At 42.4% G+C, this 26,314-nt stretch overlaps 1 protein-coding gene across 1 annotated transcript in view; it reads left to right on the plus strand.

Moving 5' to 3' along the window:
- Positions 1 to 447: 447 nt before the first annotated feature.
- LOC134603611 (very-long-chain 3-oxoacyl-CoA reductase-B-like) overlaps positions 448 to 26,314 on the plus strand; it is an 80,840-nt gene continuing 54,973 nt past the window's right edge. The window contains exon 1 of the mRNA XM_063449746.1: positions 448 to 645. Within this exon, the coding sequence (XP_063305816.1) occupies positions 477 to 645 (169 nt within the window). The 5' untranslated portion in view covers positions 448 to 476. The remainder of the gene's footprint in view (positions 646 to 26,314) is intronic.

Genomic DNA, 26,314 nt, shown 5'->3' on the forward strand with positions numbered 1-26,314 from the left:
CAACGTATTGTACAGAGTGTATGAGTGTATTACAGAGCTCCACAGGAAAAATAAACAGATTTGAAAAATAGTTGCATTGTAAGATGTTTCCATTTTGGCTAATTTGGCCAAAATGTGTGATCCCCACATAAATTCTCAACTTTTACTGGTTTAATGAGTAATTGTGAATGTGTAATATATATCAGAGGAAAAGAAAATAACTAGAGGAGTACCCTTTACCAAGCTCTCACTACAGACCGTCACGTTGTAACTTTATTGTCTTTGCAGTGTAACGCCTCACACACTGTGTACCTGTACTAAGGTCATGTCAGTTGATTCAAGATTAAATTTCTCTACTAAATTCAGCATGTAGGCTGTATGATCTCTCCCGGGAGCAAGGAATGAACATTGACCCTTTGTACTCCCTCTTTTTTCGCAGCTGGATATAGCTTCGTAGATTATCTTCAGGCAGGGCTGGAGCAACGAATGATCTCAGGATGACTTTGTTTGAAAGCTGTTTGGCATCGGAAGGCTTTGCCCTGTTCGGGTACCTGGCAGCGTGCTATGTCATTCTCACGCAAGGTTGGAAGATCCTGAACGGATTCCTTGCACACATTGTCTCAAAGTGGTGGCCAACCGACCTGAGGAAGTATGGAGGATGGGCAGGTAAGGACGCCTGTTGCGAAATGACGTTTAAATGTTATGGTATTTTGATGGGGAAAGGAATAGGAACTAAGAATATCAGAAAAGCTGTGGCAAGAAGAAAGGGGGTAACCCCAGGTAAGGAGTAATTGAATAGGAAGGTGCTTGTCTACAGGTGTCAATTAAAACATATATAGGATATAGAATGCACACCATAACAATCTCAAAAAAATATTTAAATTTTATTATGTACAAAAAAGTACCAGAATGTAAACATATAAGAAAAAAACGAATGTAAACAAAGTAACAGAAGTAAAGGCAGATACAATAAAATAATAGTAATAAATTACCACAAAAATCCTTACAAGCCTCAGACAGAAACACGAGTCACCAAACCCCCCAACGTTTCGGCACCAACTGGCTGCCTTTATCAAGGGAGCCAGTTGGTGCCAAAACGTTGGGGCTATTATTTTATTGTATCTGCCTTTACTTCTGTTACTTTGTTTACATTAATTTTTTCTTATATGTTTACATTCTGGTACTTTTTTGTACATAATAAAATTTTAATATTTTTTTGAGATTGCTATGGTGTGCATTCTATATTCTATATACATTTGAATACTTAAAGCACTTGAGGGAGTGCTTATATGGTTTGCACCTGGCTGTTCTTATATTGTTTTGTCTCTCCATGTGCTGTTGATTTGAGAATAATGAATTAAAACATAACATTTAATAAATTCGTTAAAAAGCTTGCCGTTGAAAATCAACAAATCAAAAATTATAATTCAATTCTAAAACTATAAATAGTATAGAGCAAAAGACAAAAAACAGATGTATAAAGAAAATGGAAAAAGGACTAATGTAGAATAATCCCAATTGTTTCTGAGATTACAGCACGAGTCCAAGTGTAAGCAATTAGTAGTGTAGATTTAGAAATGCCAATGAAGATAAATCTGGCAATACTAAGAGACACGAAGTATCAATAGAGTAAATATAACCACCAACTATAGTTTAGTATACTATTGTATCAGATTCCCTTGAAGGGACCTATCAGTGTAACTGTGCTCGGTTATAAACTCTATAAAAATGAGGAACTCCGCCTGAACATCTCTTATCAGATACAAGAATCGAATTGTTCAATGCATGACTGTTTTCCCAAATAGTGCTGCTTACCAATCATCCTGGGAATTGCTAAACTGTTCCTTCAAATGGCATTAATCAGGCATTTTTTTCTATATAAAAATCAGACCAAAAACAGATAAGGATCTTCTGGGAACTTGCAAGTTTAAACAAACTGGTCCCCCCGGGGATTACGCCCTGATATCTTATTACCTGATAAGATAGAAGCAGAGGAACAGTTACAGGAGTGGAACAGCATCCTCCTTGATTGTTCCTCTAAACTCATGAACTTTTTGGTGAAAATTGAAACCACACATTTTGAAAACGCGAATTCACAATTACAAACCGAAATTGTTAGTATTAAAAAAACTTCAAAAGTGAAAATCATTTTCCTCAAATGGAAACACAACTACAGAAAAATATTGAAACTTTTCAACACAATTTAAAAATAAAAAAACATAAAAAACAATCATCCTGTGAATTGCTAAGCTGTGCCTTCAAAGGTACTAAGGTAAGCACTGATTTGGGAAAAACCAGAGTCATGCATATGCCCTGCCTATATCTCTTGCAAAGGACATAATGTCTATGATCTAATGAAAAAACACAGATGTCTTAAAATAATCGTTATAGAGAATAGAGCAGAGCCCTGACGCGCGTTTCGGCGGAAAGGCGGCTCTTCAATGGGGATAAGACGTTGTGACAGGTTGGGTGTATATTGGGAAATTCTAACCGAAATGTGCTCATATGGTCCAATAAGGTGAGTGAAATTTGATTGACTGATAATTTGTCCAATGTGAGAACCCGTGGGAACTTAAAGACATTTTAAATGATTTTTGATATGTAGTCTGCATAAGCCTCCAATAGGAGTGCATCATATCAACAATCATTAAACTGTGTTTAATACAAAATTATTTTTTAACTATTTGAGAGATCAAGTTTTTATTTGTGCAGTAATAATTGTTTGAAGTTTGTAAAGAGTTATAAAGTAAATAATAATAATGTTGCTAAATAAATAAATAAATAAAGTATATACAAGTGATACTAGAGTTCCATGCCCGTCCAAGAAGGGGTATATATATTTTTATGTTTGTCAAAAGGCCCGTTACTGCCACATTCTACGCAATCCCGAAGGTACATAAACAGCAACCAACATTAAATGGACGGCCCATAGTCTCTGGCAGAGGGAATCTGACCCAAAATATAAGCCTATATGTGGATCAGATACTAAGAAAATTAGTGTTTGAACTCCCCTCACATTTAAGAGATACCAAGCACACATTAAACATCATTGAATGAATCAAAATCAACGGCCATGCTATCTTATGTAGCCTCGATGTGGAGAGCCTTTATAGCTCTATACCACACGAGGTGGGATTAAGACACCTTAGAGCAATACTGGATAGCAACCCATTGGTCTCATTACGACATAATGAATTTGTCCAAGATTTGATGCAGTTCATTTTGACACATAACCATTTTATCTTCCAGGGAAAATACTACCACCAGGTGAGAGGAACAGCTATGGGGACGGCTTGTGCCCCCTCATATGCCAACCTCCACCTGGGGTGGTGGGAGAGCACAATTGTGTTTAATGAACACATGGAAAAATATACAAGGTATATAAAAATATGGAAATGATACATTGATGATGTATTGATCATATGGACAGACACCTCTGACCTCTTTCTAGAGTTTGTTAACATCCTAAACTCTAACACCATCAATCTGAGACTGACAAGTGAAATTGGCGGTAACCGAATTAATTTTCTTGACCTAACTATCTCTCTGTCAGACAAGGGGGTGCTTACATCCACCCTCTTCCGGAAACCCACGGCAACCAACAGCCTACTGGAGTGGACAAGTCATCATCCACCCTCCCTTAAAAAAGGTATCCCAATTGGGCAGTAATTGTGCTTAAGACGCAACTGCTCTACCATAGAAGATTTCAAACTGAAGGCTAAAACCTTACAATCCCAGTTTAAACAAAAAGGATACCCAAACAGATGCTTAAAATCTGCATATAAACGCGCGCTGTTGGTAGAACGTAAAGACCTCTTAGTTGAAAAAAGTGTACAGTCTAATCAAGAAACTATAAGATGTATAGGGAACTTCGATGTGGGCTGGCATCAAATTATGAGTATCCTTGATAGGTTCTGGCCCCTACTGCACCAAGACCCACACCTACACAAGGTGATTACGCCCAAGGCGTCTGTGACAGCAAGAAGGGGACGGAATATCAGGGACATCCTAGTCCCAAGTCACCTTAAAACTAGAATTCAGAAAACTTCATGGTTAAAGTCTCCAGTCCTAGGCACATACCAATGTGGAAAGTGTAAGGCGTGCAAATTCATACGCCGCCCCTCTAAAACCTTTCCAGACTCCTCAGGGACACAAGAATTTAAAGTTCGCCACTTTTTCAATTGCCAATCTAAGGGTCTTGTATACCTACTCTCATGTTCATGCAATAAACTATACGTGGGAAAAACTTCCCGTATGTTTAAACTGAGAATAAGGGAACATGTGACCTCAATTAACCCTAAAAGACAAATCGATACCCCAGTTTCAAAACATTTGAAACTACATCATGGGGGATCATCTGAAGGGATAAGATTTTGTGGCATTGAAAGTGTCACTCTTGGACCAAGAAGGGGAGATCTAGACAAAAGATCACTTCAAAGAGAGAGCTTCTGGATTTACAAGCTCCAAACATTGTCACCAGGGGTCAAGTCCTGGGGAAAAAAGTGTGGGAACTCACCCAAGATTCCCGCCCTCCCCTCCCCCCCTACCCCCCTTAAAAAAAATAAAAAATAAAAATACACTACTGAGTGCAGAGTGTGCATAATGAATGTAGTTTATTTGTAGTGAGTGCTGTGTGTATAACAAATGTAGTGTGTTTGTAGTGAGTGCAGAATGTGTATAATGAATGTAGTGTGTTTGTAGTGAGTGCAGAGTGTGTATAATGAATGCAGTGTGTTTGTAGTGAGTGCAGATTGTGTATAATGAATGTAGTGTGTTTGTAGTGAGTGCAGAGTGTGTATAATGAATGTAGTCTATTTGTAGTGAGTGCACAGTGTGTATAATAAATGTAGTGTGTTTGTAGTGAGTGCAGAATGTGTATAATGAATGTAGTGTGTGTAGTGAGTGCAGTGTGTATAATGAATGTAGTGTGTTTGTAGTGAGTGCAGTGTGTATAATGAATGTAGTGTGTTTGTAGTGAGTGCAGAGTGTGTATAATGAATGTAGTTTGTAGTGAGTGCAGAGTGTGTATAATGAATGCAGTGTATTTGTAGTGAGTGCAGAGTGTGTATAATGAATGCAGTGTATGTAGTGTGAGTGTGTTTGTAGTGAGTGCAGAGTGTGTATAGTGAATGCAGTGTGTGCAGTGTGTATAGTGAATGTAGTGTGTTTGTAGTGAGTGCAGAGTGTGTATAATGAATGTAGTGTGTTTGTCGTAAGTGCAGAGTGTGTATAGTGAATGTAGTGTGTTTGTAGTGAGTGCAGAGTGTGTATAATGAATGTAGTCTATTTGTAGTGAGTGCACAGTGTGTATAATAAATGTAGTGTGTTTGTAGTGAGTGCAGAATGTGTATAATGAATGTAGTGTGTGTAGTGAGTGCAGTGTGTATAATAAATGTAGTGTGTTTGTAGTGAGTGCAGAGTGTGTATAATGAATGCAGTGTGTTTGTAGTGAGTGCAGATTGTGTATAATGAATGTAGTGTGTTTGTAGTGAGTGCAGAGTGTGTATAATGAATGTAGTCTATTTGTAGTGAGTGCAGTGTGTATAATAAATGTAGTGTTTGTAGTGAGTGCAGAATGTGTATAATGAATGTAGTGTGTGTAGTGAGTGCAGTGTGTATAATAAATGTAGTGTGTTTGTAGTGAGTACAGAATGTGTATAATGAATGTAGTGAGTACAGTGTGTATAATGAATGTAGTGTGTGTGTAGTGAGTGCAAAGTGTGTATAATGAATGCAGTGTGTTTGTAGTGAGTGCAGATTGTGTATAATGAATGTAGTGTGTTTGTAGTGAGTGCAGAGTGTGTATAATGAATGTAGTCTATTTGTAGTGAGTGCACAGTGTGTATAATAAATGTAGTGTGTTTGTAGTGAGTGCAGAATGTGTATAATGAATGTAGTGTGTGTAGTGAGTGCAGTGTGTATAATGAATGTAGTGTGTTTGTAGTGAGTGCAGTGTGTATAATGAATGTAGTGTGTTTGTAGTGAGTGCAGAGTGTGTATAATGAATGTAGTTTGTAGTGAGTGCAGTGTGTATAATGAATGCAGTGTATTTGTAGTGAGTGCAGAGTGTGTATAATGAATGCAGTGTATGTAGTGTGAGTGTGTTTGTAGTGAGTGCAGAGTGTGTATAGTGAATGCAGTGTGTGCAGTGTGTATAGTGAATGTAGTGTGTTTGTAGTGAGTGCAGAGTGTGTATAATGAATGTAGTGTGTTTGTTGTAAGTGCAGAGTGTGTATAGTGAATGTAGTGTGTTTGTAGTGAGTGCAGAGTGTGTATAATGAATGTAGTCTATTTGTAGTGAGTGCACAGTGTGTATAATAAATGTAGTGTGTTTGTAGTGAGTGCAGAATGTGTATAATGAATGTAGTGTGTGTAGTGAGTGCAGTGTGTATAATAAATGTAGTGTGTTTGTAGTGAGTGCAGAGTGTGTATAATGAATGCAGTGTGTTTGTAGTGAGTGCAGATTGTGTATAATGAATGTAGTGTGTGTAGTGAGTGCAGTGTGTATAATAAATGTAGTGTGTTTGTAGTGAGTGCAGAGTGTGTATAATGAATGCAGTGTGTTTGTAGTGAGTGCAGATTGTGTATAATGAATGTAGTGTGTTTGTAGTGAGTGCAGAGTGTGTATAATGAATGTAGTCTATTTGTAGTGAGTGCAGTGTGTATAATACATGTAGTGTTTGTAGTGAGTGCAGAATATGTATAATGAATGTAGTGTGTGTAGTGAGTGCAGTGTGTATAATAAATGTAGTGTGTTTGTAGTGAGTACAGAATGTGTATAATGAATGTAGTGAGTACAGTGTGTATAATGAATGTAGTGTGTTTGTAGTGAGTGCAAAGTGTGTATAGTGAATGTAGAGTGTTTGTAGTGAGTGCAGAGTGTGTATAGTGAATGTAATGTGTTTGTAGTGAGTGCAGAGTGTGTATAATGAATGTAGTGTGTTTGTAGTGAGTGCAGAGTGTGTATAATGAATGTAGTGTGTGTAGTGAGTGCAGTGTGTATAATGAATGTAGTGTGTTTGTAGTGAGTGCAGTGTGTATAATGAATGTAGTGTGTTTGTAGTGAGTGCAGAGTGTGTATAATGAATGTAGTTTGTAGTGAGTGCAGAGTGTGTATAATGAATGCAGTGTATTTGTAGTGAGTGCAGAGTGTGTATAATGAATGCAGTGTATGTAGTGTGAGTGTGTTTGTAGTGAGTGCAGAGTGTGTATAGTGAATGCAGTGTGTGCAGTGTGTATAGTGAATGTAGTGTGTTTGTAGTGAGTGCAGAGTGTGTATAGTGAATGTAATGTGTTTGTAGTGAGTGCAGAGTGTGTATAATGAATGTAGTGTGTTTGTAGTGAGTGCAGTGTGTATAATGAATGTAGTGTGTTTGTAGTGAGTGCAGAGTGTGTATAATGAATGTAGTTTGTAGTGAGTGCAGAATGTGTATAATGAATGCAGTGTATTTGTAGTGAGTGCAGAGTGTGTATAATGAATGCAGTGTATGTAGTGTGAGTGTGTTTGTAGTGAGTGCAGAGTGTGTATAGTGAATGCAGTGTGTGTAGTGAGTGCAGTGTGTATAGTGAATGTAGTGTGTTTGTAGTGAGTGCAGAGTGTGTATAATGAATGTAGTGTGTTTGTCGTAAGTGCAGAGTGTGTATAGTGAATGTAGTGTGTTTGTAGTGAGTGCAGAGTGTGTATAATGAATGCAGAGTGTGTATAATGAATGCAGAGTGTGTATAGTGAATGTAGTGTGTTTGTAATGAGTGCATAGTGTGTATAATGAATGTAGTGTGTTTGTAGTAAGTGCAGATTGTGTATAATGAATGCAGTGTGTGCTGGAGGAAGTGTGTGTGCATGTGTGTGTGTGTGTGCTGGATGGTGTGTGTGTGTTGGATTATGTATGTGTGTGTTGGATTATGTATGTGTGTGTTGGATTATGTGTGTGTGTGTGTGTGTTGGATGATGTGTGCTGGATGGTGTGTGTGTGTGTTGGATGGCGTGTGTGTGCTGGATGGTGTGTGTGTGTTGGATGATGTTTGTGTGTGCTGGATGATGTATGTGTGTGTGTGTTGGATGGCGTGTGTGTGCTGGATGATGTGTGTGTGTGTGTGCGTGTGTGTGTGCTGGATGATGTGTGTGTGTGTGTGTGTGTGTTGGATGATGTGTGTGTGTGTGTGCTGGATGATGTGTGGGTGTGCTGGATGATGTGTGTGTGTGTGTGTTGGATGGCGTGTGTGTGCTGGATGGTGTGTGTGTGTTGGATGATGTGTGTGTGTGCTGGATGATGTATGTGTGTGTGTGTTGGATGGCATGTGTGTGCTGGATGATGTGTGTGCTGGGTGATGTGTGTGTTGGATGATGTGTGTGTGTGTGCTGGATGATGTGTGTGTGTGCTGGATGATGTGTGTGTGTGCTGGATGATGTGTGTGTGTGTGTGTTGGATGATGTGTGTGTGTGTGTGCTGGATGATGTGTGTGTGTGCTGGATGATGTGTGTGTGTGCTGGATGGTGTGTGTGTGTGTGTGCTGGATGATGTGTGTGTGTGTGTGTGTGTGTGTGTGCTGGATGATGTGTGTGTGTGTGTGTGTGTGTGCTGGATGATGTGTGTGTGTGTGTGTGTGTGTGTGCTGGATGATGTGTGTGTGTGTGTGTGTGTGCTGGATGATGTGTGTGTGTGTGCTGGATGATGTGTGTGTGTGTGTGCTGGATGATGTGTGTGTGTGTGTGTGCTGGATGATGTGTGTGTGTGTGTGTGCTGGATGATGTGTGTGTGTGTGTGTGTGTGTGCAGGATGATAGGGGAGAAGCATTTTTTTTTATTCATGTGTGTGTATATTTTTTAGTTTATTCCCCCCTTCCCTGCTTCTTACCTTGTCAGGGAGGGGGGAGATCGCCGGGTGGTCCGGTGGGGGAGCCAGCCGCTGCACACAGGGCCCATCACACGCTGTGTTCCCTCTCCAGCTCTAACTCTCGCGAGACTCGCCTGTGCGGAGCGTTGCCATGGTAACCCATAGCAACGCTCTGACAGCCGCGGGTCTCGCGAGAGTTAGAGCTGGAGAGGGAACACAGCGTGCGATGGGCCCTGTGTGCAGGTAGCAGGGCAGGTCCTGCAGGACTGGGAACGGGAACGGCGTTCCTGCTTTGGAAAAAGTGCAGGAACGCCGTTCCCATGCGTTCCTGCAGGACTCGAGCCCTGATTGTCACCATCCGGACTCAATGAGGGTTTTTCGTATACACCCTTCATTGAAGACTAAGGGAACCGGGCTGGACACAGTGTCTCTGCACCTATACGTGTCCCTTGCATATTTGTAATATATATGTTAGACATATATATTTATTCCTTGTAAATAAGCTTATTATGCCTGATACACTTGTAAATTTTGTAATATAGCGTGTGTAGTGTTTAGTGTAGATATATATATATATATGTATTTCTTTAATTTCGTTATCCCTATTTATTTGTTCTTCTTTTTTTACTTTTGTGACATGAATACCTTCTACATGACCATAGGTATGGAGAATTAAGATGATCAGGTCCTGACATATCGGACCACCCACTTACTGCATTTCATTTTTATACATATTCCAGTGTGTATATATATATATAGTATATGTCACTGGAGAGGCATTAGGGCTATTGGGGATACCTTAGGGCTGTTATACAAACCTATAGGCATCAATGGGAGCCCATCCTGCTGAAAACCCTATATTGGATTTTCACTTTTACGATCTATTCACAGACACCAGACCATTTCGTCATATGCCCGCCCACCGGTTCTAGATGGGCGGGGTCTACCGACACGGCATGGTTGTTCCTTTGCATATCGGGTCCAGCCTCTATGACGTATGGCCGGATGGATCACGTGATTCGTGACACGCCGAGTCACGTGACCGGCATTAAGTGCCTTCCCCCTGCATACATAGCGGCTGTGCCCGCTCGGACGTGCACCCGCCCATCTAATTTTGATGAGCAGGTTACACTCACACAATATGAAAAACTGGCATACAAGCCCTATCACTGGCCCAGCCCACACCACGTGGGGCCGGTCACATCACGTGTCCTGCGATATGCCGGACCACGTGACCGACATTAAGCCCCGCCTCCAGGTACATCTCGTGGTTTACACTGATGATATGATAGAACACACTCAGAGAAATGCAGTACAGCTGGCACTACACTCCCCCAGCTCCTATTGGTCTAAGGTACTCATGCTTCCTGGCATACAGCATATATAAGAGACTCCCTAACAGTCTAATGTTGGCCCCTAACGAAGGTGCTCCTTTCTAGCACCGAAACGTACGTTGGGCGTTTTTTCCTCTCATAGCATGTATATGAGCACTGGGCACTGGTGGTTTTAGCACCATGACAATCACCTAAATTTACCTTCTATTTCTTTTTCTTTTCTATGCCTGTCTAGCTAGATTAACAGGGAGAGAGGCTTCTTAAATTTAAACTAGCAGTCGGAATTTGACTGCTATTAACACTTTATATTATCCTCGACCTCCCTCTACCTCTTTACTAGCTCCATTTGGAGCCCTTTTCAACTTTGTACCTATTATTGACCTTTTCTAGGAGGTATCTACGGTAGGGACTTAGGGATTTAAGCTCATCTCCTTATAGTGCATTATATTAAAGCTGATAATTAGGGGTGAGTTTTGATTACATATGGCATAATTTTATCCCTACCTATATATACCCCTTCTTGGACGGGCATGGAACTCTAGTATCACTTGTATATACTTTATTTATTTATTTATTTAGCAACATTATTATTATTTTTTCTGTTTATGGGTCTATAGTGACACCTACAGTGGTTCACAGTGACACCCACAACCGTGTCAGCCAGGATTGTTATATTAGACACTACCGCTATAGATATTTCCAGAGATGCGGTTAGTCTCAAGTTATCTTTGAGTCTGACCACATTTTGCATTTTGTTGTTTGGCTTTTTGTATATATGGGGTTAAGCCCCTTCCTGAGACATCTGGAGTCTCAAACTGGTACATCAGTCTCTGAGTAGGCATCTGGCACTATCCCCTTGGGTCACCTTAGGGTTGTTTGTACAGGTGTACACGCAGAGACATTGAACTTTATGTTCTTTGCTTTTTTTTGTATTTCAATGATGCAGATCAATTTGGTAGTATATAACAACTGGATCTCATGATTGTATGTAGCAATCATGTTGTCCATGTTGATACACGATAATTATATAATGTTTTATTTTTGTATTGCATAGTTACTGTATTGAAATGATGCAGATCTATTTGGTAGTATAGGGCAATCATACCTCATGATTGTATGTAGCAATCAAGTTGTTCTTGATTTTGCACTGTAAAAATATATATATATATATATCATATTTTTATTTTTGGTAATAATACACAGTACTACTTATTGCTGTAATATGATGTTATAATTTAATTAAGGATAAAGAAAAATAATTACTGTTCTTACTATTTGTAATTAAGATTGTGATTGGTATTAACGTGTTTTTTTTCCCTACTTGGGGTTATTTAAGATGGGCAAAAGATTAATTGCTAAAGATTAATATTATTATTGATCAAAATCATTGATGGATTCAGGTTACTGATGTTTCTCATTATTTTAGTGTCTTCAATGGATAAAGAACTTTCTTATATCCAGAGTGAGATTGCCATAATAACGGACGGTACCCTAAGGATCCTATTATGTTATATGAGATTATGTTATGTGATGTACAAGTGATTGTACATATAGTCAAATGTCAATATTAGCGTGTAAAGATAGTGTATATTAAGCATAAGACACTATTATGCTGTCATTGTGCTGTTGTACTGTAGTTATCTACAAAGTAGTATATAGAGATAAATCTCACTATGTTAATGTTCGTGGTGATATAAGTAAATGTTAGTTGACAATGTTTAAAGGACCACTCTAGTGCCAGGAAAACATACTCGTTTTCCTGGCACTAGAGTGCCCTGAGGGTGCCCCCACCCTCAGGGACCCCCTCCCGCCCGGCTCTGGAAAGGGGAAAGGGGTTAAATCTTACCTTTTTCCAGCGCTGGGCGGAGAGATCTCCTCCTGCTCTCCTCCTCCGATCCTCCTCTTCTCCTCCCCGTCGGCTGAATGCGCACGCGCGGCAAGAGCTGCGCGCGCATTCAGCCGGTCGCATAGGAAAGCATTCATAATGCTTTCCTATGGACGCTTGCGTGCTCTCACTGTGATTTTCACAGTGAGAATCACGCAAGCGCCTCTAGCGGCTGTCAATGAGACAGCCACTGGAGGAAATAGGGGAAGGCTTAACCCATTAATAAACATAGCAGCTTCTCTGAAACTGCTATGTTTATGAAAAAATGGGTTAACCCTAGAAGGACCTGGCACCCAGACCACCTCATTAAGCTGAAGTGGTCTGGGTGCCTAGAGTGGTCCTTTAATGTTGTTGTGTTATAAAAAATGTTGTTATAAATTTTGTTTGGTTTCCTATTAAGGAATTTTAATAGATAATGCTCCAATTGGGAGTCTATCATAATTACTAATTAGTAAGTAAATAAATACATTTATTGTTAAGGAAAAGAAAAGTGTTTTACGAAATTGATGAAATTGGTTACTTATTTATGAATAAAGGAGGTATAATTGAATTCCTCGTTAAGACCTTAGGGTGAGAGGGTTTTGAATCTGTATATCCATTGTGACTCTTTCTGTAGTAATAGTTTATTGAAATCGCCTTTTCTGGGATTGGGTGATAATTTCTCTATTACTTGACAGGTTAGATGTTTGGTATTTTTGTCATAAAAATAAATAACATGTTTTGCCACTGGGGTAAGAGTGCCGGGATTGGTGATGGATCCAATGTGTTGGAGTAGTCTTCTTTGGAATTGCTGGTAAGTCTTACCAATATATTGTTTACTGCATGCGCATGTGATTAAATATATTAATCTGGTAGTTCCAGGTTAGATGTTTGGTATTTTTGTCATAAAAATAAATAACATGTTTTGCCACTGGGGTAAGAGTGCCGGGATTGGTGATGGATCCAATGTGTTGGAGTAGTCTTCTTTGGAATTGCTGGTAAGTCTTACCAATATATTGTTTACTGCATGCGCATGTGATTAAATATATTAATCTGGTAGTTCCACTATTAATAAAAACATTTGTTGAAATTTTGATACCTGATTGAGTTTATACTGTGAACTTTGTAGGATTTATAAATTAGCAGGCCTTGCACTGCCCGCAATGGTAAGTGCCTTTAATATCATTTAGCCAAGTGTGGGTGGCCTTTTTTGTACTGAAATGGCTGTGAACCAGTGTTTCCATAAGGTTTTTAGATCTCTGTGCTGTTATACTTGAATGTACTGGAAGAGATTCTTTCAAAACAGAGTTGTGGGTAAGTAACAGACAATATTTGGTGATAGTTTTTGACATGACTAGCCAGCTTGCAATGCATCTGGTATGGGATGGAGTTTCTATTTGTCTAGAATTTCTGTTCTATCTTTAAGGCATGTTTGTTGATATGCTCGTTTTACCACCCTGTTAGGGTAGCCTAGAGCTTTGAATCTAGAACGTAAGTCAATACATTATTTTTGGAAACTTTGATTGTCCAAACAGTTTCTTTAAGCTCTTAACCCCTTAACCCCTTAAGGACCGGCCTGTTTTTGCGATGTTTGTACGTTAAGGACCAGAGCAGTTTTAACACTTTTGTGGTGTTTGTGTTTAGCTGTAATTTTCCGCTCTCTCATTTACGGTTCCAATACAAGTTATACATTGTTTTTTTCACGACAAGAAGGGCTTTCTTTACATACCAGTATTTATATTATGTCATATATTGTATTTAAAAAAAATAATAAAATATGGTGAAAAAACAAACAAACAAACATGTTTTTGGACTTTTACTTGAAAAATCTTTTACTTATCTACAAAAGCTAATGAAAAAAACTGCTAAATAGATTCAAAATTTTGTCCCGAGTTTAAAAACACCCAGTGTTTACATGCTTTATTGCTTTTTTTTTGCAAGTTATAGGCCTATAAATACAAGTAGGAAATTGCTGTTTCAATATATATATATTTTAAATGTATCAATAGTGACCTTGTAACACCGTTATCTGTCATAAATCCCCGAAACACACCTAACATGCACATATTTTTTAAAGTAGACAACCCAGGGTATTCAAAATGGGGTATGTCCAGTCTTTTTTAGTAGCCACCTAGTCACAAACACTGGCCAAAGTTAGCATTTATATTTGTTTGTGTGTTAAAAATGAAAAAAACGCTAACTTTGGCCGGTGTTTGTGACTAAGTGGCTACTAAAAAAGGCTGAACATACCCCATTTGCAATACCTTGGGTTGTCTTCTTTTGCAAATGGTATGCCATCATGGGGCTAATTCTCATTCCTTGGCTACCATACGCTCTCAAAGGCAACCTAACCAATCTGATAAATTTCAATTAAAAAAAAAAGTAAAATCAAGCCTTATATTTGACCCTGTAACTTTCACAAACACTATAAAACCTCTACATGTGGGGTACTGTTATACTCAGGAGACTTCGCTGAACACAAATATTAGTGTATCAGAACAGTAAAATATATCACAGCAATAATATCCTCAGTGAAAGAGCTGTTTGTGTGTGAAAAATGCAAAAAAACTTCACTTTCACTGACAATATCATCGCTGTGATATGTTTTACTGTTTTGAAACACTAATATTTGTGTTCAGCGAAGTCTCCCGAGTAAAACAGTACCCCCATGTACAGGATTTCGGGTGTCATAGAACGTTACAGGGTTAAACACAGTGCTAGCAAATTAAATTATCTGGACTTTTGACCTGGGTTGGCAGGCAGGTCCCTCAAATTGCAATCATTAAAATTACTTAATTAGGTAAAAATATTACATAAATATGCACGTAGAATTTGAATATATATATATACATATTTATATATTTGACGTCTACGTGTATATTTATGAAATTATTTATGTAATTATGTATGTGGACATATATATATTTCGTATTATTTTTATTTATTTATTTATACATAGATATATATATCATTACATTCTAAGTGTATTTTGATATAAATATATATATATATATATATATATATATATATCAATATCAAAATACTGTTAGAATAAAATTGCATATATATATATATAATTTTTTTTTAATTATTAAAAATTATTTTTCTTTTTTGTTATTTATTTTTATTAACATATTATTTGTATTTTATAATAATATATATATACCATATATATAGTTATTATATATATTGTATATATTCGTGTGTAATTTAAATATAAGTGTATTTTTATATTAATATACGTATATATAAATATAAAAATACACTTAGTATGACATTATATATATGATATATATACATATATTATATATAGGTATATATAGATATAATACATGTATATATATCATATATATATATACACATATTATTTTTTTTTACACTGATTGTTTTTTTTTTCACTTTATTTTTGATTTTACAGATGCAGGGAGACTGCCTGTCAGCACAGACAGTCCCCCTGCAGGCAGACACATGGACCCCTATTGCGGTCATGTGATCGAGTGATCACATGGCCGTGGGGTCCTGATCTGCCGAGGGGGGACTGCCCGGGCAGATAGGCAGTCCCCCTGGACCGGGAGGAGAGCTGATCGCCGCCGTGGGACCGACGGCGATCAGGTAAGTAGCCCCTGACCGTTATGACGGTTCAGGACCGTCAGTGGTCCAAACACACATTTTACCGCTAACGGTCCTGAACCGTCAGCGGTCCTTAAGGGGTTAAGACCGCAGCCAAATGTACAAGTTGTGATCCCAAAAAAATTTAAACAAACCACAGAATTTTACTATATGTCTGTTCAACAATAATTTACCTCTTTCATACTAAGTGCACCCACACTTATTATATATCATTTTGTTCAGGGGAAACCGAGCTTTCATTTAATATCAAACATTCATATATGGAACTCCATTTTATATGAATAAAATCTAAAAAACTTGAAAAAATTATGAAATCTTGTTATTTTTCAATTTCAGCATGGCAATTTAACTGTTAATGTCAGAATACTGTTTGGTTTTCCTGCAATAAAACATACATATTTGTATTCAGAAATTTCTCACGAGTAAAACAGTACCCCCCATGTATAGGTTTTATGGGGTTTTGGAAAGTTACAGGGTCAAATATACGGCTTGTCCATTTATGCTTTTTCACCTTGAAATTTGTCAGATTAGTTTGAGTGACCTAGGTTGCCTTTTAGACCGTATGGCAGCCCAGAAATGAAAATTACCCCCATCATGGCATACCATTTGAAAAGGTAGACATCCCAGGGTATTCAAAATGGGGTATGGCCAGTCTTTTGTAGTAGCCACTTGGGCACAAACCCTAGCCAAATTTAGTGTTTTTTTTTTTTTTTGCATTTTTCACATAAAATTTGTACTTTCACTGATAATATTATTGTTAGTATATAGTTTACTGCCCTGAAACACTCCTAGTTCTGCTCAGTGATGTCTCACGAGCGGCATGGTACCCCCCCATGTATAGGTTTTATGGGGTTTTGGAAAGTTTCAGGGTCATATATACGGCTTATCCATTTATGCTTTTTCACCTTGAAATTTGTCAGATTAGTTTGCAGTGTCCAGGCTGCCTTTGAGACCGTATGGCAGCCAAGAAATGAAAATTACCCCCATCATGGCATACCATTTGAAAAAGTAGACATCCCAGGGTATTCAAAATGGGGTATGCCGAGTCTTTTCTAGTAGCCACTTGGGCACAAACCCTAGCCAAATTTAGTGTTTTTTTTTTTTTTGCATTTTTCACATAAAATTTGTACTTTCACTGATAATATTATTGTTAGTATATAGTTTACTGCCCTGAAACACTCCTAGTTCTGCTCAGTGATGTCTCACGAGCGGCATGGTACCCCCCCATGTATAGGTTTTATGGGGTTTTGGAAAGTTTCAGGGTCATATATACGGCTTATCCATTTATGCTTTTTCACCTTGAAATTTGTCAGATTAGTTTGCTGTGTCCAGGCTGCCTTTGAGACCGTATGGCAGCCAAGAAATGAAAATTACCCCCATCATGGCATACCATTTGAAAAAGTAGACATCCCAGGGTATTCAAAATGGGGTATGCCCAGTCTTTTGTAGTAGCCACTTGGGCACAAACCCTAGCCAAATTTAGTGTTTTTTTTTTTTTTTTTTTTTGCATTTTTCACATAAAATCTTTACTTTCACTGATAATATTATTGTTAGTATATAGTTTACTGCCCTGAAACACTCCAAGTTCTGCTCAGTGATGTCTCACGAGTGCCATGGTACCCCCCATGTACAGGTTTTATGGTGTTTTGGAAAGTTACACGGTCATATATACGGCTTATCCATTTAGGCTTTATTACATTGAAATTTGGCAAAGTGATTTTCTGGGCCTATATCGCATTTGAGAGAGCATGGCAGCCTGGGTAATAACATTTCCACTATTATGGCATACCATTTTCAAAAGTAGGCAACCCAGAGTATAAGAAATGGTGCATTGCAAGATGTTTGGTCTAACCACTTTATCAGAAATGAAGGGCCCACATAGCGGTTATAGCTTTATTTGTGCTTTTTCACACACATGAACTCAATTTTCACAGGACATTTCATATTCCTTGTAACGGAATGCAGTATATTAGTCCACGATATCCGTTGGTATCTTCAGGAAATCCACAGTCCGAGTAGAAAGCAAGGCAATATCCCCAATCCTCCCAATAACCGGACGAAACACAGTTTGGGAGTCAACTAACTCGGTTTATTCACAAGCAGCGTATTTATGCAGTTCCCCATGCAAGGGGTTTCCATACAGATATTCCAGGGGATTTCTCCCAACATGCATTGTGACTTTCCCAACAGGCATCGCTGCACGAGAAGGATACTCCCACTAAAATGGACGATTAAGTGGATTATCCCCTCGTGCAGCAAAACCGACAATTGACATTAAAATACATAATTCCCGTAATATTCGGTACTTTAGAATAACCGAACGTTCGGTAGATAGCTGGGGTCGGGGCGCACACTTTGTGAGAATACCGCTCCGATCCCAGCTGAATTGACCGAACGCCGCACATAATACATTTAAACATCAAGGTGAGTTTAAAAGTACCGAATAAGTACGGGACACATAATGTACCGAACGCGGTACTCCCGAACGCTCTGGAAGTCCAGCGGTGTTCGGATCACTGAGTAGCCGTTTTCAGTTCCAGGCTCTCGACGACCGAACACCGCTGCAGAGACAAAGGATCCAAGATGGCCGACCGCCGCATGGTCGGTAGTGGATCGACGGCCACCTAGGAGAGCCCTTAATTACCGATTGCAACAATGTTGCAATCGGTTAATTGGTGCCACACGACCTGTGAATGTGTGGTCTACCTGGGGAGTCCACATTCGTACGGCGAATGGCCAGGATAGCCGTGTTTCGTCGTACGAATGCTTTGTATGCTGGCGGCATACGGCTGCCAGCATGCGAACGGTCACAGTACAATACACATACAGTCAACGGGACACGTTATACATTCAGCCTACGGACAACCTGCAATGAATATAGTTCAGAAGTGGCTAGGTTTGCCACAATGCTCCCACAGAACCAAGCCGGCATACACAGTCTGATCCCAACGGATCGGCTTGGGGATGTCCGGGAGAGTACTCACAGATCACTTCTCGAGTTCAGTCTGTCTGGATAACCCGTCAGCGTTACCGTTTTGTTTTCCTGGCCGGTAATGGATAGTAAAGTCAAAGGGCTGCAGCACCAAGCTCCAGCGCAGCAGCCTGGCATTGTCTCCAGACACACGGTTTAGCCACACTAACGGGTTGTGATCTGTGAGTAAGGAAAAAGGTTGTCCGTACAGATATGGCTGCAACTTTTTAAGGGCCCACACCACGGCCAGGCATTCTTTCTCGATGGCGGCGTAGCTCACTTCCCGGGGTAGTAGCTTGCGGCTTAGATAGGCTACGGGGTGTTCTCCGCCATCGGCTCCCACTTGGCTCAGTACTGCCCCCAATCCAAACATGGAAGCGTCTGTGTGAACAAGAAATCTTTTAGTTGGATCAGGAGCCGTTAACACAGGAGCATTAGTGAGAGCAGTCTTGAGTTGTTGGAAGGCCTGCTCACACTCTGGGGCCCAGACAACCAGTCGGGGAAGGTTCTTTTTGGTCAGGTCCGTTAGGGGTTTGGCCAGGGTGCTATAGTCGGGGACAAACTTCCTGTAATAGCCTGCCGTCCCTAAGAACGCCAGCACCTGGGTCTTAGTCCTGGGGGTAGGCCACTTTGCTACGGCCTCAATCTTGGCTGGCTCAGGCCTCTGCTGCCCACATCCTACACGGTGGCCCAGATACTGTACCTCGGCCATACCTATGTGGCACTTGCTAGGTTTTAGGGTTAACCCAGCCTCCCCAATGCGATCTAGGATCGCCCCGATGTGGTGTAGGTGGTCTTCCCAGGTCTGGCTAAAGATGGCTATGTCATCTAGATAGGCACAGGCATACTCCTGAAAACCGTCCAGTAGCCGATCTACCATCCGCTGAAAGGTAGCCGGAGCGTTTTTCATCCCGAAAGGCATGACCTTGAATTGGTACAGGCCAAACGGGGTGACAAACGCCGACTTGGGGATGGCGTCATCGGCTAGAGGAATCTGCCAGTACCCCTTACACAAATCAATGGTAGTGAGGTACTGGCCCCGTGCCATCTTATCTAACAGCTCGTCTATCCGGGGCATCGGGTAGGCATCAGACACCGTTTTGTCATTTAGCCTCCGGTAGTCGACACAGAATCGGGTGGTGCCATCCTTTTTAGGTACCAGGACTACCGGCGATGCCCAGGGGCTATCGGAGGGTTCGATAACCCCTAGCTGCAGCATTTCGTCTAGTTCGGCTTTCATATGGGTACGGACTGATTCCGGAACCCTATATGGAGCCTGGCGCATAGGTAGCTGTCCCGGGGTCTCTACTCGGTGGGTGGCTAACGGAGTGTACCCAGGTAAATTGGAGAAGGTAGTCCCTTTGGCTACAATCAGCGCCTGTACCTGGGCACGCTCCTGGGGGCTTAGCCGCTCCCCCAGCTGGACTCCCCGGGAAGGCTCTATCTGTTCCTCGGGTTCTAGTAGGTCAGGTAAGGGTAGGTTCTCCTGATCCTCTAAGGAGGAGGCACAGATTGCCGTCACATCCTCGATCCTCTCATGGTAGGGTTTGAGCATGTTCACGTGGAGCATGCGTCTCTTCCCTACCCCTGAGCAGGGGCCGATCACATAGGTAGTGTCGCATCGCTGCTCCACTACCTGGTATGGGCCTTGCCAGATGGCCTGCAGCTTATCGGTGCGGACGGGCTTTAAGATCAAGACCTTCTGTCCCACCTGAAAGCTGCGGTCCCTGGCTCCTCTATCGTACCAGCGTCGCTGGCGTTGCTGGGCCGCCTGGAGGTTGGTGTGTACAGCCTGAGTTAGCGCCTCCAGACGGTCCCTGAACTCCAGGACGTATGATATGATAGGGGTTTCGTTAGTGGGACTCTCCCCCTCCCAGTGTTCCCTAATCAAATTCAAGGGTCCCCGCACCCTCCTCCCAAATAGTAGCTCAAACGGGGAGAATCCTGTTGACTCCTGGGGAACCTCTCTATAAGCAAAGAGTAAGTGAGGCAGAAACCTCTCCCAGTCTTTGTGGGTCTCCCCGAACGTCCGAAGCATCTGCTTCAGCGTCCCGTTGAACCGCTCACATAGCCCATTGGACTGGGGGTGGTAGGCGGAATTAACTATTGGCTTAATGCCACACACCTTCCACAGATGTTGGGTAACTTCGGCCGTAAATTGGGTACCTCGGTCTGAGATGATCTCTTGGGGAAACCCTACTCGGGAAAATACCTTCATTAAGGCTTCCGCTACGGTCTCAGCGTGGATATTAGAGAGAGCTACCGCTTCGGGGTACCTGGTGGCGTAGTCCACTATAGTTAGGATATATCTTTTGCCAGAGGGACTGGGTTTTGGCAAGGGCCCTACGATATCCACCGCTACTCGGCTGAAGGGTTCTGCAATGATGGGTAGGGGACATAGCCTGGCCTTGTGGCGATCCCCTCGTTTACCTACACGCTGGCAGACGTCGCAGGAGGTGCAATACTGGCGCACATCCTGAGAGATCCCGGGCCAGAAGAAGGCATGGGTCAAACGGTATCGGGTACGGGTCATCCCTAGGTGTCCTGACAAGGGAATGTCATGCGCAATTCTCAGCAGCTCCTGTCTATATTTCTGGGGTACCACTAGCTGTTTATTAGTTAAGGTGACAGACCCCCCCACATCTTTTGCCGTGACACGGTATAGCAACTCTTTCTCCCAGATGAACCGCTCCCCCTCTAGCCCTGCTTGGTCTGTTTGTGCCCGGTCCCTATATACTTGGAGGGTGGGATCGGTCTGGACTTCGGTCGCAAAAGTCATCGGGGTATCCCAGGACATGGGGGTCAGTTGGGGAACAGGGTCTCTTACCTGAGCCTCAGAGTGTATCGGTGTAGCCGTGGTGCGAGCCTGTTGTCGGGTGGTTACGGGGTGTGCCTCCTGGTACGGAGCCTGGGGAATAAAAGCGGAAGTCATTTGGCCCAAGTCATTCCCCAGCACAACATCTGCAGGTAAATTCTGCATCAGCCCCACTTCCACAGTTCCCTCTCCCACACCCCAATCCAAATGAACCTTGGCAGTGGGTAGCCGGTATACTGCTCCCCCTGCCACCCGTACTGCCACTGAGCCGCCAGTGTGGGTTGCGCCTGGTACCAAATGTGGTGCAACCAAAGTTAGAGTGGCTCCTGAATCCCGGAGCCCTTGTACCTCCTTCCCCTCCAGGGTTACTAGCTGACGGTGATGTTGTCGGTTGTCGGTGGCCCGGACCGACATTACCTCATGCAGCACCCCTAGAGGCTCCTCAATTTGAGCACTCAGCAATTCTTGGGTGGCGGGGGCTACCTGGTAATGGTGCGCAGCAGCCCTGGGTGCCAAAGTTTGTCGCACCTGATTCCAAGCTTGCCGGCTCCTGTTTTGGGTGCACTCTCGAGAAATGTGCCCCCACTGTTTGCAGGTGTGACACTGAATGTTAGCCCGGCCGTTGTATCGGGAGGGGGGTGGTGGAGTATTCAGTGCTGGCCGGTGCAGGGGTACGGTGGGGCTGGTAGGGGTAAAATTATTGGGTGTCCCTGTAATCCGAGGGAGAGTCTTATTTTGGGCACCGTGATGCCTCCTGGCATCAAAATGCTGATCCGCCAATTTAGCGGCTTCGGGTAGGGTGAGTGGTTTACGGTCCCTCACCCATTCTTGTGCTTCCGGGGACAAACCATTAAAAAACTGTTCCAGCAGCATTAACTGCCTCAACTCCTCCATGTTTGTAGCGTTGCTGGCCTGTATCCAGCCTAGTGAGGCTTGGTCCAGCTTGTGCGCCCATTCTGCATGTGAATCTTTCTCAGGCTTGCGCAAGCCCCGGAATTTCCGCCGGTACGCCTCTGGGGTAATAGCATACCTCTCTAAGATCGCCCTCTTTACCTTAGGGTAATCTTTGCTGTCCTCTCGGGGTACAGCACGGTAGGCTTCAGCTGCCCTACCCGATAATTTGCCTGCCAGCAGCGGCACCCATGTGGCGGGTTCCAAATCGTGCAAATCGCACAGCCGCTCAAAGTCCTGCAAATACCCATCGATTTCGTCCTTTTCTTCACAAAACGCTTTAAATGCGTGATGTGGGACTTTGGGCTTTACCTGTCCGTAGGTGGAGGCAGTAACAGACTCTGCCCTAGGCGGTGTTGCTGGTGTGCTGGTTGCCATCAGATAATCCTGTACATCCGATATCATCACGGTCATTATTTCCAGCGGTAGTGGTTGTGGTAGGAACGCCAACCTGGTCCGTAGCTCTTTTTGGAATGGGGTCTCTTCCATGGCTGGTGGGGGTGTAGCGCTGCGGGCTTGGTCTCCCTCCATCAGTTCTGCGATCAGCACAGCCTTAGATTTGTTGCTGGCTATCTTACCCCTGGCTTCCAATAGTTCTTTTAAAGTCTGTCGTTTCAGTATGGTATAATCAATCTCCATACGAATTGCCCTTGCTTTCCTTGTTCGGTAGTTCCAGTTTACACGAACGCTGCTTTTCGGCTGTAAGGTTCGGATCCCGTCGCTTGCCACCAATTGTAACGGAATGCAGTATATTAGTCCACGATATCCGTTGGTATCTTCAGGAAATCCACAGTCCGAGTAGAAAGCAAGGCAATATCCCCAATCCTCCCAATAACCGGACGAAACAGTTTGGGAGTCAACTAACTCGGTTTATTCACAAGCAGCGTATTTATGCAGTTCCCCATGCAAGGGGTTTCCATACAGATATTCCAGGGGATTTCTCCCAACATGCATTGTGACTTTCCCAACAGGCATCGCTGCACGAGAAGGATACTCCCACTAAAATGGACGATTAAGTGGATTATCCCCTCGTGCAGCAAAACCGACAATTGACATTAAAATACATAATTCCCGTAATATTCGGTACTTTAGAATAACCGAACGTTCGGTAGATAGCTGGGGTCGGGGCGCACACTTTGTGAGAATACCGCTCCGATCCCAGCTGAATTGACCGAACGCCGCACATAATACATTTAAACATCAAGGTGAGTTTAAAAGTACCGAATAAGTACGGGACACATAATGTACCGAACGCGGTACTCCCGAACGCTCTGGAAGTCCAGCGGTGTTCGGATCACTGAGTAGCCGTTTTCAGTTCCAGGCTCTCGACGACCGAACACCGCTGCAGAGACAAAGGATCCAAGATGGCCGACCGCCGCATGGTCGGTAGTGGATCGACGGCCACCTAGGAGAGCCCTTAATTACCGATTGCAACAATGTTGCAATCGGTTAATTGGTGCCACACGACCTGTGAATGTGTGGTCTACCTGGGGAGTCCACATTCGTACGGCGAATGGCCAGGATAGCCGTGTTTCGTCGTACGAATGCTTTGTATGCTGGCGGCATACGGCTGCCAGCATGCGAACGGTCACAGTACAATACACATACAGTCAACGGGACACGTTATACATTCAGCCTACGGACAACCTGCAATGAATATAGTTCAGAAGTGGCTAGGTTTGCCACATTCCTGATATGAGTTATTGCAACAAAGCCTCACTATTTGTATTTAACATTGTCTCCTGAATGTAACAGTACCCCCATGTACTAGATTTTCTGTTTTGGGGGGGAAGTCACGGGGACAAAAATATTAGATGTCCTTTTCAAAATTAGCAATTTGACAAAGTGAATTTCTGGGTCTATCTCGCCTTTGAGAGAGCATGGCAGCCTGGGTAATAACATTTCCACTATTATGGCATACCATTTTCAAAAGAAGGCAACCCAGAGTATAACAAATGGCATAATTTGAGATGTTAGGTCTAGCCATTTTAACAGAAATGCTGGGCCCATGTAGCTATTTCTACTTTGATTTTTGTCTTTTTAATCAGATAAATAGCATTTTCACTGGAAATGTCATAATCCTGATATTAGTTAGTGCACTAGAGACTTAGTATTTAGATTTAACACTGTCTTTTGAATATAACAGTACCTACATGTACCATGTTTCCTGGTTTTTATTATATCACATGAATAGAACAGTACCCCACATACACTTTGATCTGAAGGCAGAGAGAGGCAGAGAGAGGCAGAGAGATCTTTGATATCACATAGAGAGTCACTGTGTGAAAAGTTTGAGAAGTAAAAAAAAAAACAAAAAAAACAACTATTTTTTGCAACCCTTTCAGTGCTAATCACAGCATTAACCCTGTGATCAGTTTTTTATTGGGAAGTCACATTTCAAGTACTACAAATGTAGTATTTTGAGTTGTTTGGTGTAGCCACTTTAGAGTGGCTAGCATAAACAGGCACAGGCCAAGGTCAGGGGAATCCAGAATTCAGAGTAGTAAAACAAGCCAATGGGTTGGTACAGGCAGCTAACAAAGCATAGTCAGGACAAGCCGAGGTCAGAAATCCAGGTAAATCAAGCAAACAAACTGCCAAAGTCCCATACAGAGTGATTCAGAAATTCAGCTCTGTATGGTAGACTTTGAAACAGTCTGTTATGCAGAGGGCGGGTAGAGATGGGCAGGTTGGACAATAAAAACTGGAGTCCTTTCGGACTCCTTTCTTGTAGCAAACACGGCACTTTCTTTGGGGAGCTTTTTTACTAGGGGTGGATGGGATTCGGGAAGGGAAGTGTTTGCCACAAAGTCTTTGGAGATCTCCTGATTCCAAAGTGGGATTGGGGGGCTGGGTAAATAACATACGAGACAAAATGCTTAATGTGAATTCGAGGAAAGGGCAATTTTCTTGTACCAGGTCCTAGTTTTTCGGTTCACCAGATAGGGCTGTATGCATTGGCAGGGCTGGCGCTACCCTAAGGCGGCCCAGGCGGCCGCCTTAGGGCGCGCGGGTCCAGGGGGCGCGATCTCCGGTAAACAGAAGGAGGAGAGCGCCATTTGCATCGCTCCCCTCCTGTCTGTCACTGCGGTGCGTGGCTGAGCGGGCGGAACGCTACTTACCCGGTCTGACAGGAAATACAACGAACTGCTTCCTGTCAGACCAGAACAGGAAACCGGATCCTTCGCCGCGGACCTCCAGCTCAGTCACATGGATGGAGGTGCGGAGGGGAGAGGAAGGAGACAATAAAAGGTACAGGAAGGGGGGGGGGGCAATACAAGAGGCATGATAGGAGGGGGGACAATAAAAGGAACAGGAGTGTAAGGGTACAATAAAAGGGTACAATAAAAGGTACAGGAAGGGGGGGGACTATGAAAGGTTCAAGAGGGAAGACAATAAAAGGTACAGGAGGGGGACAATAATAAAAGGTAGAATAGGGGAGTGGGGGACAATAAAAGATACAGGGGACAACAATAAAAGGTACAAGAGGGGAGGGGGACAATAATAAAAGGTAGAATAGGGGAGTGGGGGAGAATAAAAGATACAGGGGACAACAATAAAAGGTACAAGAGGGGAGGGGGACAATAAAAGATACAGGACAGGAGGGGGGAAAGGGTATAGGAGGGTAGGGGTACAATAAAAGGTACAGGAGGGGGGACTATGACAGGCTCAAGAGGGAAGACAATAAAAGGTACAGGATGGGGGGACAAGAAAAGGCACAGGTAGGGAGGGGGGACTATGAAAGGTTCATGAGTTGAGACAGTAAAAGGAACATTAGGGGGATTATGAAAGATACAGGAGGGGGGACAATGAAAGGTACAGAAAAAGAAGGGGGGACAATAAATGGGACAGGAGGAGGGACATTAAAAAGCACTGGGGCATTGAAAGACACAGGAGGGAAAGGACAACTATGAAAGGGTCAGGAGGGGAGGAGGT

Source organism: Pelobates fuscus, chromosome 3 (genome assembly GCF_036172605.1).
Source record: "Pelobates fuscus isolate aPelFus1 chromosome 3, aPelFus1.pri, whole genome shotgun sequence".
In the NCBI taxonomy this organism is placed as follows: Eukaryota; Metazoa; Chordata; class Amphibia; order Anura; family Pelobatidae; genus Pelobates; species Pelobates fuscus.